Below are 14,791 nucleotides of genomic sequence, written 5' to 3'. Positions count from 1 at the left end.
GGCATTAATGGATCACCCATAATGTTCTAATGGATGATCTAATGGAAGAATGATGCAGGCTACAGGAAGAGATTCATTTAGATTCGAATCAGTTTTTATTAAAAGGACAAGTACAAAAAAAGTACAAAGACAATGAAGTCCAGTTTGCATCTAACCAGAAGTGCAGAAAAGTAGAAAAGTACAATGTGAGATACAAAGTATAGACACGTGGAGCATAGACAGGACAGGATGGTGCGTGTAGACAGTATATGGTTAAAGGTGGTTTACACAGAAATACAAATTATGGTCACACATATGGTTGCCATGGTCGTGGAGACTTCTAGAGTTTGTTGGTTGTCACCAGGATGCAGAGGTAAAGTTCAGTAGGGAAGAAGCTTCCACTGAACCTGCTGGTTGGGTGCGGAGAGACCTAATGGATGGGAGTGGGGTAAACAGTCTGTAGTTGGGGTGGGGAACAGTCTTCGATGATACTGTGCACCTTACACAAGCATAGCTTGCCCCGGATGGCCTCGATGGAGGGAAGAACCGTTGATCAGTTTTCACCACTCTGCGACAGGGCTTTCCGGTCAGAGGCAGAGCAGTTGCCACACATACTGTGACACAGTTGGTGAGGATGCTGTCAATGGTGCAGCGGTAGAAGTTCACCAGGATCTGAGGTGACAGGTGGACCTTCTTAAGAGAAGCTGGTGAGCTTTCTTGTTCAGGGTAGAGGTGTTGAGGGTCCAAGGGAGGTGCAGAGACGTGGACATCCAAAGACTTGAAGCTGGTGACAGGCTCCACCTCAGTCTCGTTGATGGATTGTGGACTTCCTGAAGTCCACAATTAGCTCTTTGGTCTTCTTGGTGTTGAGAGCCAGGTTGTTGTCAGTTCACCACGATGCTAGGTGCTGGAGCTCCTCCCTGTAGGCCGTCTCATTGTTGATGCTGAAGAGACCCCATCACTGTAGTGTCTTCTGCAAACTTGACAATGGTGTTAGAGCCATGTACATCTAGTGTCCCTTTTTGTCTTAGCAAAGAGAGAGCATTCTGAATGCAGTGGTCTCACCATACGAAAAGAGCTTGTGCAACATATTAGGAGTTAGATAGAGAAACAATATGCCCAGAGTAATAGGGTTGGTCGTCATAGCACCCTAATCTCTGTGCAGTGTAAGTTGAAGTCTATGAAGATGTACCTAGTTGGACCAAAGATCCTTCATTACTATTAGCTCTGCTTTAACCCTCTCTGATTGAATATCAGAAGCTGTCTTTTGAAAGATAAAGCTGAAGGTGACAGCCTTTTATGAAATCTGAAAATAACCTTCAGAAGTTTGAACTGATATTGCAAAGTCTTCCTAGCCTGGTCCCGTCGGCCTGTATCTCAGTTCATTTTCATCTCACTGAGATGCTTAGACTGGTTTTCACCATACTTTGCTCAATCTTTTAAGATTGAACATTAGTCTGGGGAAGATGCGCTTGATTCTACTGCAAAAGAGGCGTGATCAATGTGCATCGTTCAAATTACTCCGTACGAGCAGGGCTGGTTGGTAGGCTAAATTAAACTTTTAGCCTACCAAATCCGGTCGGTAGAATCGCAAACACGTCCTGCTGTATGAACTGTTCCAGGGCAAGTTTTTGTTCTGTTTTCAAAGAAAACGTGCCTTTAACATCTTCCAAAACAGAAGCAACAGAGGCTGCTGCTTTCGTTTCGTTGCTGCTTAAGTTTCGGTATTGTCACGTCACCGGCCAATAGCGTGCCAGGACTAGAGTATGGTCGTTTCTGATTGGAGCCAAAGATTCTGGCAATGAAACAGCGAAAGTAGACCTGCTGGTATCCAGCCTGAGCTGCCGGGCGAAATTCAAATTCCCCGGAAGTTCAGGCAGGGTTCACCCAGCCTGAGATGCTACCAATTGAAACAAAATGAGTGTGTCTACTGATAAGAGGCCAGACTAGAGTCTTCTAAGGGGAAAGACATGTACAGGTGAGAAGAGGCTTTTTCTTGATTCAGTCATAAAAGGGTTTAAATAGGATTACCAAAAAATATGTTCAGAACAATTTTGCAAACATGTGAATAGATCTTATCTGAATAGTGTGCTTTCCTTACCATTGCAAATACAATGTTAACTAACTTAAGATTTTAATTCCAATACTATAATCAGTTAACCATTAAGGCAGAGTATAATGATTTATAGATTTTAATGAGCTGGTGACATCAAAATGACAAGACAAGCATACACTAAAAACATTTCGTGCGCACATGGTGAATTTAGCAATGTTTACAAGTTTTTGTAGACATAAGCACGAGAAATGTTTCAAGTAATGTGGTTATTCACAGCTTCGTTCTTTGCCTATACATTAACAAGTATCCAAAGCCTTAGTTTTTAAAACAATATTTTACATTTAGACATAGCTGCCCAGAGTTGGACATACAGTACATCACTTCTCAAACCACAAAATGTATCTTCAGAGATCTGCCACCTGGTTGTTATACAAGAGGCCAGATTGGCCTCATGCCAAACAGGCAACACTAGGACGCACGCTAATGGTTGATTGTTTCAGCATGGCAAAGGTTGATTAAACAAAAACAAAGAAATATTATTATTTTTAGACATTCTTTTGAAAGTCAAAGAAGTGTCTGCCCCAGATACGTATACGTCTTCAGCATACCACGAATATCCATATTACACACAAACTTTGGTGACATATTGTACACCTGATGCAGCACCATTCTTCAAATGTACAGAATTACACACAAAAAAATGTAAACAAAAACAAATGAAAACAAATTTTGTCAACCAACTTTTGGCAAAGCTGAACATACAAGTATTTAATGTTTTTCTTGCTCGGATGTTTCAGCTATTCACCATCCAAAATGGATTCCGCCAGCTGCTCACTTCCAGCATGTATTAAGCGGTGACCGTCATCTATTTCTTCCTATGTGGATCAAATCTGATACTGACAGCCGATGGCTAGCTGATTTGCAGTTTCATCCTGCTGTCCACGATATTAGTTTAAAAAATATATCTACAGTGTATGGATGATCTGTGTAAGGGAAACATTCTCAAATAACATGTGTGTTATTATAATTTCCTGTGTGTGGCCTATCACCCAGCAGTAACCACAACGCATATTACATTAAGGCAGTGAATGTAATACAAAAGAAATCCACAGAGCCTGCTTCCAAAAACCAAACACTGTGCTTTAGAGTCTGAGCTGGTCTACACACAGATATGAGTGTAACAATACTGCACATTCTGGATCCTTTCATGAGTGTAAAAAAAAAAAATGTATACAAATATTTTAGACACAACAACAGATTAGACAGCTGAAAGAGCCCTGAATGATGTCTTGAGGTTGATTTGTCTGATTTCAACAGTCTGTATGAACGTGTGTGTGTGTGTGTGTGCATGTGTGTTGAGGCAGCAGGGGTTGCAGTGCGACAAACGAACCTGACAACAGAGGAGTACTTTCCAGTGTTGACCTCCCTATGCATTGTAACAGCTGCCAAGTCCTTTCAGTTAAAACACAGCTGGCGAAATGTGACTAGACAGTGTAAGGATTCTTCTCCATTCTCTTGAAGAAAAACAAACCAAAAACAAAAGAACAAACAAACAAACAAAAAAAAAACACAAACAAAAAAAACCCCATAAAGCTGGTTGAATGGTGCTAATGCACAGGACGAGGTGCAAATATTTCTTCCTGCCACCTGACAAACTCCTCATTCATAGTATTTCACAAAACCAAAGTGCTTCTGAAGAGTGAGGGTGCAGTTTCTCATCTCACAGGCTCAAGAAAGTCACATGGGATACTCTTCCTCCCGCCTCCTGCTCTCCTTCCTCCCTTTCCTCTCCGCTGTGGGCTGCTCCATTCTTCCGCTTCACTTGTCTACGAATCGGTCCGTGCGCTGGAACCAGCAGACGGAATCCCACCGCAGGCACGCGGTCGGGGGGAGAGGAAGACGAAGGCAGAGGAGAGAGGAAGCAGGGCAGCAAAGAGGAAGAGGAGGGACTGGAACTTTGGACAGAAGAGTAGCCAGAGCTGTGGGCATCAGCCGATGGGGCGAGAAGAGAGGAGTGGTTGACCAAGGAGGAGAGAGGGTGAGCGTCTGAGTTGCGCAGTTCATGGCGGCATCGTCTACTGCCCTCCCCTTTTTGCGTGGCATCCTCACCCGTCTCTCCCTCGTTAAAGCTGTCTTCGTCACTAGAGAGGGCGCGACAGTGTGCTCGAGAGTCCGCAGGCTCCGTCTCCAGCTGCAACTGTAACTTCACACCAGGGGCTGCAGAGAGAAATCAGGTCATTAGATGTGGACATATTTACACAAACACTCAGCTCCCTCTCATCATGAGTTCCACACTGGAACACAAACCAGACTGCAGTGTTGTGAAAAGGTCTAAAACTAAATTAAGAGACAGAGTGAAATGCATTTAAAAGGAGGTAAACCATGAAGTTATTTCAAGTGTTTTTTAGCATGGGTATCATTCCAGACATCCCAAATACATGCTTACAAGCTCATGATATGAGACCTTCAAATGTTTTCAATCATGCTGACGAGGGACTGCTGATAACAGGATGAACATGTTAACCTGCCCAGAAGTGCTGAATCCCCACTTACCATCAGCATCCCTTTCTCCTTCACTTTCCTGGTCTCCTTCATAGCCCGAACTGGACGTATCTAAGCTCCAATCCAGGATGTCTCCCAACAGCGCCTCCTCCTGGGTGGACAGCTCCGCTGTGGGTGTGGCCAGGAAACTGCTCCTGTGATTTTGCATGCTCTCCTCTCTCCGTCTGGGTAAAAACATTAAAAGTGTTTCTTGACATTCTCAGATTTTTGCGCATTCAGCATTATCATGAACACCAATCAAATGGTCAGAATGCCAAACATCTCCACTGGTTCTACTGTAAAGTTGGTATCATTCTTCACAACATAATGACTAAACCAGGGAACAGTGCCACTACTTTGCCTATTCATGACTTTCGTATAGAGCAGTTATCTCAGTTTTTCCAGGATACATTAATGTACATACCTCTTGCTGTTACTGGAGGGAGAGGATAGAAATGTGTGTATATCTGCTGGTTCCGAACTGGGATTTAGCAGCCCCATCTTAGCCTGCATCTCAGGAACTTCCAAAATATGACATAGCTCAGACAAGCCCATCACCTTCAATAGACAAAACAACAAAGAAAACAATCAGCCCTAATTCACACCCAGCACAAGGCTGACTGCCATACTGAAGAGGGCCACTGGGCCTTTTCAAGCAGAGTCAGGACTCACCGGCTCTTTGCTGATCTGTTGATACATATCATCTTCGAACCGCTGCTTCACCCCTGTCAAAGATACATGCCTGTAGTCTTTAGGCACATCCTGACTGAAGCTGTGGAAGAAAAGCAAGATGCAAGATGACACAAATGAACAGCAACGCATGGAGAGTCATAATGAAAAGGGTGAAAAAGGCCTTCAGTAGAGGTGCATGTTAGAAGGCCTTAAGAAACATTACACCACAATTCACGTTTTCATCGGACCCCAAAAAAGTCAGGCCAATCATCGATGAGAGGGGGCTGACACTATGGTTTCGACATCAAAAGTGGCTATGATAGACAGTAGTAGCAACGCAACATCAAAAATTGCAGTTGGAAGAATGTGTACATTAAGGTAGGACAATATACATTGTTTCCTGACCGCTGATGCTGTTGATCATCTCACAGCTGCATCGAATGCATCAACCCATGAAATGGTGATGGTGACCAAGGTGACGCTTACCATTTCACATAAAGCACCATGGCAGTGGGGACCAGCTCCTGACTTCTGAAGCCAGTGTGTTCAGCCAAAACGGAGGGCCAGATGGGAGCTGCATTGGAAAGAAAATACGAGTAAGTACAACAACGTGCAAGTGACACTGCTAAAGAAAATGAAGACAGTAATAAAAAAACGAATGACAGTCCATAAGATAGGATGTCAATTACAGCACACATTCATCCTATACAAGGTGTGTGAGAAGGAGAACTTGCCGTTGTGATGCAGCGCACGTGTCAGTAGAAGGGCTGCGCACGCCAGGAGTGCGGGAGGAGTAGCACTCAGCACAGCGTACAGCAGGGACAGCTCACCGATGTAGCAGAACAGGTGGAAACTGCGCCGATCCATGGGGACTAGAGATTGCAGCACCTCGCCGTAGTCCACCAGAGAGGGAGTCTGAGGGTGCAGGGAGACACATGTCACTACCTGTACCTGTGGTCTCTTGTGCTTCTGTTGGTCGGCATTTGCTCTCAATTTATCTGCTATGAGCGGATTCCCAAAGAACTTACTCTTTCTATACGCTTACTGTACGTACACACCGCCGGCGACTCGAGCTTCCAAGAAGCTCTGGATGCCCTGCCAAGGACGCCGTGGGAAGCTTTGGACGCTTTGGCCACTCTGACGTGGTAGCATTCTATGTTTGATAATGTTCATTGCTGGTCATTTGTCGCTGAACCGCGTTATAGCTCATTACCACAACGTTGAGCCACTTTCAACTTTCTCAAGTCGCCCAAACGCGACGCCGACGGATTGGCCGCTGCTGGCCGCTGAGAGAAGCCGGCTTCCATTGAAAATGAATGACTTCCGGAATGTTTGGAAACTCAAGTCGGCGGCGGTGTGAACGTACAGTTAGAAAGCGTGACTATGCAAGATGATTGGTGATGTCTGTACAAGTTGATTGGTGATGTCTGTACACACAAATCCAATCTGATCACTTGCTAGTAATAGTGGACAGTCGTCTCAAACGATCTGACTTGAGAAATATGATGCTGAAATCATTATATCATGCCACAGCATAGTCTCAGCTGTCTCATTGCTACTTACACGGATCTTTCCCCCGAGTACTGCAATCACTTCTCCCATCATCCTGACCAGGTCCTCATACTGATATGTGTTATCAGTCAACCAGACCGCCTCCCGAATGGTCAAGATCTCCTTGCTAACATACCTGCAGAGTAATCCATTGTCATCATCAGATAAAGAAGACGTAAACTCATTTCATGAAAGAACATACCCTTACATTCATAAACATCAACTACCCAAGCTAGTCTATCATAGCTAGTCTATCTATAGTCTAGAGCCCGACCGATATATCGGCCGGCCGATATTAGGCATTTTCAAAACTATCGGTATCGGCCGATAAATATTTTATAACCGCGATAAATATTTTTTTAATTAAATAAAGGAAACCCGAATATTGATCCTCCATTCACATTTCTAGTGTTGTAATTACGTGGTATTCCACCAGAGGGCGCATCTTCTTACTGCAAGACACGCACTCTGCTTGACTAGTTAGTTCTACTTCCTAAACAACGACAACAAATTGCAGTTTGCGTGTCATAGTTTTCTGAAGTGGTTTGTGTGTTCATGGTAGGATGATTTTCTCGTGAAATGTAATTCTCATTTCTTCTCTAAAAGCCTAAATAAATGCAAGAATGTTTATCGGACATGCTTGATTTTTACTGCTGTAGACTAACGTTAATCTTAGAGCCACTGGTCACAATGTTAAGTCCAAAGCTAAAATAAATTGAACGTTAGCATTGTTGAGTGCTGGAGGCCAATTTGAATGTTGTTGTATTTGTAAAACATAAACGTGGTTATACTGAGGATATTGATAGCAGCACTGTAATTGTCTCTCCCCGACCGTCATCCCGTTGATTTTCTGGTCATAAGGGGAGCTAATTTAGTTACAGGCTGCGTCAACATTTAGCGAGGGAGAGTTAAAGCGGAGTAATGAAGGATCTTTGATTTAGCTAGTGGAATTTAGCCGGTGGAAGTCGTATGATGCATCCTTAAAAACAAAAAACTCTGTTTGCTAACTACTGTATTAATCTGCTGTTGACTTGTTCACAAAGATCGCTCAGATTGTCCATGGGAGTCCTATCAGTGCTGTCAGTGAGTGTAAATTGTTACATTAAGCTCACGAAGACGGCACACAAAATAAATATGAGCATATGAAACAAGTCTTCAGAGCTAACCTTAATTCCCAAACACTCACATACTCCTTTGTTTTTTTTTTTGCATTTCAACGAAGGTGTTTACACCAAGCATGGTTTACAAAGGTTAAAGGTAAAGTAAAAATAATATTTTGTGCAGTGGTGGTTATCAAAGGTGAAAAGACCACACTACTTAGCCTATTTAATTTTAAAAAATACTGTATAAGAATGTTTTATTAGGAAACCAGATGGTTAGGCCTGTTTAAACAGATAACGCCCCATCTTGATCAACATTTTATAGGAGAACGTTTTTAAATGATGTTGGTTAAAAATGATTATCGGCCGATATATCGGTTATCGGCTATGGAAACGCTCAAATATCGATATCGGTATCGGTCCTCAAAATCCCATATCGGTCGGGCTCTACTATAGTCTATCACACAAGGAGGATGACAGGAATATAAGAATCATAGATGTGACAAGATTAACCATTGGGACAGAACTGTGAGCTGCACAATTACATAATTGCAGCCTTTGCGATTAGCTAATGGCATTAGTTCAAACTGAGATTGCAGTTAAAAGTTGATTAATTGTGCAGCCCTAAATTCAACGTTTTCTGACTTATAAACATGGCGCCTTATTTTTTCCCCCGCAGATAATATTGGCATAGGAAGGAGGGAGACACAAACCTTGTGCAGATCACCATGCACGCGATGCCCAATAGCTGGAGGCGGGCTTTGGGCACAGAACGCACTGCCAGGTAACGGTCCACACAACACACAGTCACATGCAAAGTCAAGCTGGAAAAGTCCTTCATCGTGGTCACCTCCACCAGCCAGTCCACCAGGATGTACCTGCACATAAAGGGCCAATTTGTTTTTTTTTTTTACACAAACATAGTCAGGTACAGCGCGGCAGAACTTTAAGCCCTGAGTAAAGAGACAACTACATGAGACATACCCAAGGATTACACACATACTCTGTTTTTTGGTGGTGGAACACACCGATCATTTGGGGAAGACTTTGATCATATACCTCATAGTGTCATTGAGCCCCTGCCGCAGCAAATCTTCTGCTCGTCTGCATGGTGTCGGGTTGGAGTGAAACAGTTGAGCCACAAGGTTGGTGCATGCCTGTAGTTCTAAACCAAGTGGGTTTCCACTGATGCACAACTTCGCCAGAGACAACTGCAAGAGACAGACATCAGTCAATCAACAATAGCTTATTTGTTATTGTGAGGGGACAGGACAGTTATTCAGTCTCATATGGCAAAATACCATATCACAGGACATATGGATCCAAATGGAAAACAAAACTGCTGGTTGGTTATGTCCATTTACCTGTGCTTCCCAGCATCCTTTGGCTGCATAGTCCTTGAGTGTACGCATACTTTGGAGATAACGTCCTGGATCTGTCATCTGGAACACAATTATGAATAAAGCATTTAAGTGTCATGTCCATTATGCAAGACAAATACCTGACTAGAGTAGGAAACCGAAATATTAGAATCCAGTAGAACCGATAAGAAAGAGCCAGAGTCAGGAGCGATAAATAACCAAAAATATCAAAGAAAACATTATTCAAAAGTGTTAAAATTATTTTCTAAAAACATTGAAGTTTGTCACCTATTTTGAGACTCTGGGGCAAAACAGTAGTTCACATTGAGGCGAAGCACTGCTACTTGGGCGGAGTGATTTGCAGATAGCACCTGAAAAGCCCCGCTATTACTTCTTCAAATCCCAAGAAGCAGTGCTTTACATAGGTCCAGGTATGTATATGCTTTCAAAATGGCTGTGTCTCATTTGATTGTTATTTATACAGTTGTAATAAACATACCTGACCACAATTAATGTCAGTGTACATCAGTGTGATCCCTGAGTTTATACTGTGTATGACTCAGGGCTTAATGCAAGGAAAATGTGTATATCTTCTATGATCTGGCCTACACCTGAATCAAGGCACAGCGCTTCAGAACTTTGACTGCTTTGATTAAGAGAGTATTAGGTTCTTACTGCTAAGTGTCGCTTATGCTCCCATAGCAGGTAGGCACTCTGCACGCATCCACTAGATGCAGACATCTCGAGCATCTGCACAGCCTCCTTTTTCTTCTCTTCATCCTGCAAGGGATAGGCATAAACAAACACAATCAGGGCATGGCTTTACAAACATTGATGTCCAAAAAACAATGTTGTGAAGACTTTAAATGTACCACATATGTTTATTCCATGACCCTTAGACTCCATGATCCTGAGACTGCTGGATTCTATGAATATGTTGTGTAACACATGCAATATTCTTAGTATTTAGCCCTTATATAACCCATAATCCCCTCTAGTGCCGGGAATTACCTGTCTGATTACCCCAAACCCAACACTGAAATCTATAAAGGCTAATCAATAAGCCGTTTCTGGGCCCTGCCTTCATTAACACAGCCATTAATCACCACTGATTAACGCCCACCACTCACATCAAATTACGGAGAAACAACAACAAACAACAAATAGGAAAAGCAAAAGGAGAGAATCTGATGACACTCAGTGGGTATACTCACATCAAACAGCTGGAGGACTCTGGCCAAACAGTGCAATAAACCTCCTCTCCGCTCCTATATAGATAGAAAAGTAGTTTGATAGATTAGGTTCATTTTAGAATAATAAAAGTGAAATGACTGAATTGTGTAATAAATGGTCTGACGATATACAGTACGTGCTAATACGCTCTGCAGGGACTAACTGACCTGGAGGTTCCTGAATAATCAGATGTATTGACTCATTTAACAATTAAATTGTTTCTTCTTGATGTACCATTCATCACTCTCATCAACACTCACCAAGTTAGTGTCACTCTCAGCCCGTAAGTGCTCATACACCACAGCCTTGCAGCAGCTGCCTGATGGGGACCAGGGTGGGCGGATGAACACCCAGACGAAGGGATCTGCAGACTGAGGTCTCAAGCTCTCCGCCAAACTGAAGTAATGAGATGCTTTCCTTCCACAAACATCGGCCCTTCCCTCATCACTCAAAGATGCTGTGTATGACATGAGAAACAAGGAAATTATTTCAAAACATTGAAAATTAGCATAGATAGATAGATAGATAGATAGTCTTTAATGTCCCACAGGGGTTATGATTTCCACACATTTTCCTTTTATGGAAAGGATGGCAAGGCATTTATCTCCATTTCAAAACTTACGTCCTTCATTGTACAGGTAGGCAATTCCTAATTTCACAGCAGCTTCAAAATTTCCTCTCTCTGCAGCCCTGCAAGAGAAATTTAAACATCAGGACAGTCAAACTCAAACATTTCAATAGAGAAAATGCTGGCAATAAACAGCAACACACCTGTTATTTTGTGACTTTCATATGTTTAATATTATGGAGGTGTGCTGTGACATTTTCTCATCGTAAAATGTGCTTTATGTCACAATTAAGACTACTGATCCAATAGAAGGCCTACAAAGAGAGAGAAGGGTCGGAAAGAGAGCAGAAAGAAATGTAAGAAATAAAAATGCGTAGACCAACCTTTCAAAAAGCCAAATGCTGTGAGGTGAGGGCCACTGTTCCTTGAAGCCTACCCTTGCCCACACACTGGCATGACCATCCACCAAATCACGCAGCCGAGAGTGCACCTACAAAACAGAGGTCATTGAATGTCATAACCATACTAAATACACTCAATTAAGTTCAATACTCATATTCTACTTTTACAGCCTCTTAGTGTGCACAAACAAACCGACAGGCAAATGTCTAGCTGCAAATATACTTACAGCTCTGATTGCCAAAAGATCTTCAGCTGAGAGACACTGCAACACACACAAAATGATCTCTTCGGGCAGAGAGAGCAATGTTTGGGTGGGTACTCTCTTGCGCACCCGCTTCCGAACTGGCACTGAGAAACATTTAGCACATCGGCAGTGAAGCACTGAAACAAGAAACAAATGCAAAATTAAGAATACTGAACAATGAACTGGATGTAACATTGTAATAGCAGAAAACACATGAAAGACAGATGAACTATCAGGGGAAAGACTGATATGGAAAAGCAGGCAACAAGGATCTATATTAGTGTCTGGACCTAGAGGTAATAAATGACTGGCTTTGTATATTTTAAGGTGTTACTTAAATAACTATAACAAGTTACCATCCTAACCTGCATCATACCCCTCCAGTTATATTATCACTACGTTACATCAGAAGTCTAACGTTAGCCATCTGATGAATGCTGTCTTGCGAATAATGTTTTTTTTCCCTTTGACATCTATAACCAGATGAATTCCTATATTTGACAGGCCAGACTAAAGCAACAAAGCTAACATATTTACTATCACATTAAACGCAAATGACTTTCAAATGTTGCATTCAGCGCCCAATTTTCCCTCCTTGGTGTAACCTTAACGTTACTAGGCTATGCATCATTACAACTAGGGCAGAGTAATAGGCCTACATGACATTAAGTAACGTTAAGCCACGATTTATCTAAACCATTAATCAAGCTAACGTTATTAAGGTTAAGTTTTTCATCAAGTTGGTTTCTTGACCTAACGTCAGGTTATCTTAGTTAACATTAGCCTTAATTAAGGCTTTCGCGAAACACTCTCTAACGTTAACTTAAAATGACCGCCATCAGGTTAGCTAACGTTTAAGCAAGAGTTTTGTAATAGCAAAGGGTAATCTTGACGTTAAACGTTATTGATAGCATATGCTACCACAAATAACAGTTTTGGTCTATTTCAACCCTTAGTTAAGTTAATCAATCGTCACTGAAAGTGATCATAGTCAACGTTACGTTACCTAAGCTGCAAATGTTGCTCGTCCCCGCCTGATTTCCACATCTAGCTGTACCCTTACTTATTGAGAACTTATTGATTGATTGTTTAGGCAAAGTTTACGTTAACTGTTAAATAACTTGCAATTAAAGTGGAATTGACTAGCCACAGGATAGTTCAAAACTTCATAAACTTAGATATCTAGGACTAGGTTACTGGGCTATCACAACTAGGTTAGTCATACTGACTAGCCGACCTCCCAGTAAGTTAAGCGATAGCATATTTAATATGACAAATAACAACATTCACACAATTAAGTATATTGGGATCTAACAAGTTAATTTTGTAACGCCAGATACGTTGTAATAACTAATGTTACTACTAGGTTGCAACATTTAGCTAGTCCATCTTAGCATTAAGTTGAAACACTTACCGCCGGGTTTCATCTCAAGAGGAGTTCCGTGAAATTAGAAATGAAAGCACTGTGTTCATTCACACAAACGCGTTTCGCACCGAATGTGAATTATGTGTTACTTGTATTTAGATTTAAAAATGTTTTGTCTGGGCAAAAGTAGCAGTGTTCATAAGAGTAGTATTACTGAATTTAGGTGACAGAGACGAGATTTTCTGCCTCATGCATGCGTCTCAGATGCTGAAAGTTCCTCCCCGGCTGTTTAAGCACCGCCCGCGCGGAAGAGTTTAAACATCAACTTAACAACTCTATTGGTCAAAACAGGGACACGCCCACTGAGACCCCTGCGATCATTTAATTCGCCAGAAAGGGGAAAGGAGACTCTGATTGGCTAATGAGCTCTACTACTGAAACGAAAGCCTACGATTGGTTAAATGAACTCTATTTCGAATTACGCGGTTCGAAATTCCTGGCCCACCATTGGCTGGTTCATTTTGTAAGAAATTCTTCATGTAGCCTGCGGTTCTAAGGAGGTTTAAATGCAACATTTAACATTTGAAAGTAAGTCTACCACGCCTACAAACCTGCTGCTTTACTTAAAACAATTATAATTCTGTAAATAGGACTGCCACAACCACACCTCGAAGCACTTTGAGATTCCCTGGGAATGTAAAGTGCATTACAAATAAAATGTTATTATTATTATTATTATTATTATTGCTATTATTATTGTTGTTGTTATTATTATTATTATTATTATTATTATTATTATTGCCACAAAGGGAGCCTATTGATTTCAGTAAAACAAAAAAGTATTAAGTCTACCATCAATACAAAGGGGATTTTTGACTTCATATGCTCAGAGTTAGCCTATAAAGTGTCAAGGGGAAACTGAGCATAGCACAGCCAAATCACACATCGAGTAGCCTATTGCTTTACTCATTTGATTTGTACAAACACTGAACTGTGATAAGCCTAAGTTTATCTGAACATGCTATCATCTTGTGGCAGAAAATATCCAGCGAAATTTATCATAATCATTCAAAGAGTGGCGTGGACAACACAGTATCGAAGGGTGCAACGCCTTATGTTCAGGTATGCATTTACAGTTAGGCCTACTGTATGTTCAAGTATGCATTTGCAAAGGTTTATGCGGGGCAAAACAAGCATATCCAGATATGCTATATATTTTCACAGTGTTTAACTTCTAACTTGTAGAGAAAATCAATGCTGCTTCAATCAATGCTGCTTGTATGGCTGACACAGCACAATCCAGGAGACACACACACACACACACACACACACACACACACACACACACACACACACACACACACACACACACACACAGAGTCACAGTCAAGTGGGTTTGGGTGTTGGGGGCCAATATATGACATATTACTGTATTATGACAAAGTCTGTTTTCTGTTTCTGTTGAGGCAAATGAAAGACAGCCCTGGACATCACTTTCATATTTTCTCCAGTAGATGGTGACTGATCCCATTTTGCAATTAGCTCTGAGCTCACTAACCCACACAGAAGTACATTTGAAATCCGTTCATCAATTGTCATTATTTTAAGCTGAAGGCCAATAGCTGTATTTAAACACAAGTAGTTTTCAACAAAAGATTGTAGTCGACAACATCTTTAAATGCTTTATACGTTCTATGTGTACTACATTATCAAAGTAA

The 14,791-nt window shown here is 41.7% G+C and overlaps 1 protein-coding gene across 1 annotated transcript; it reads right to left on the bottom strand.

Moving 5' to 3' along the window:
- Positions 1-2,184: 2,184 nt before the first annotated feature.
- On the bottom strand, positions 2,185-13,345 carry ccnf (cyclin F). Its single transcript, XM_062531381.1, has 17 exons — positions 13,122-13,345; positions 11,690-11,844; positions 11,445-11,551; positions 11,116-11,183; positions 10,754-10,950; positions 10,475-10,528; positions 9,936-10,040; positions 9,264-9,341; positions 8,959-9,110; positions 8,613-8,777; positions 6,812-6,935; positions 5,983-6,163; positions 5,735-5,822; positions 5,249-5,348; positions 5,001-5,134; positions 4,589-4,761; positions 2,185-4,252 (listed from the first exon to the last, which is right to left on the bottom strand). Exons 1-17 carry the CDS (start codon positions 13,132-13,134, stop codon positions 3,756-3,758), a joined length of 2,391 nt encoding a protein of 796 aa, XP_062387365.1. The 5' UTR covers positions 13,135-13,345; the 3' UTR covers positions 2,185-3,755.
- Between the last annotated feature and the right edge of the window lie 1,446 nt (positions 13,346-14,791).

This window comes from Sardina pilchardus, chromosome 3 (genome assembly GCF_963854185.1).
Source record: "Sardina pilchardus chromosome 3, fSarPil1.1, whole genome shotgun sequence".
Taxonomy (NCBI): Eukaryota; Metazoa; Chordata; class Actinopteri; order Clupeiformes; family Clupeidae; genus Sardina; species Sardina pilchardus.
This window is presented reverse-complemented; position numbering and strand designations above follow the sequence as displayed.

What these genes read in the sequence shown, in the direction of transcription:
- ccnf (XM_062531381.1), bottom strand. An exon ending in ATCTTTTGGCAATCAGAGCT is followed by an intron (nt 11,552 to 11,689) that starts GTAAGTATATTT and finishes TCTGTTTTGTAG; the next exon opens with GTGCACTCTCGGCTGCGTGA. An exon ending in AAGGATGCTGGGAAGCACAG is followed by an intron (nt 9,111 to 9,263) that starts GTAAATGGACAT and finishes TGTCTCTTGCAG; the next exon opens with TTGTCTCTGGCGAAGTTGTG.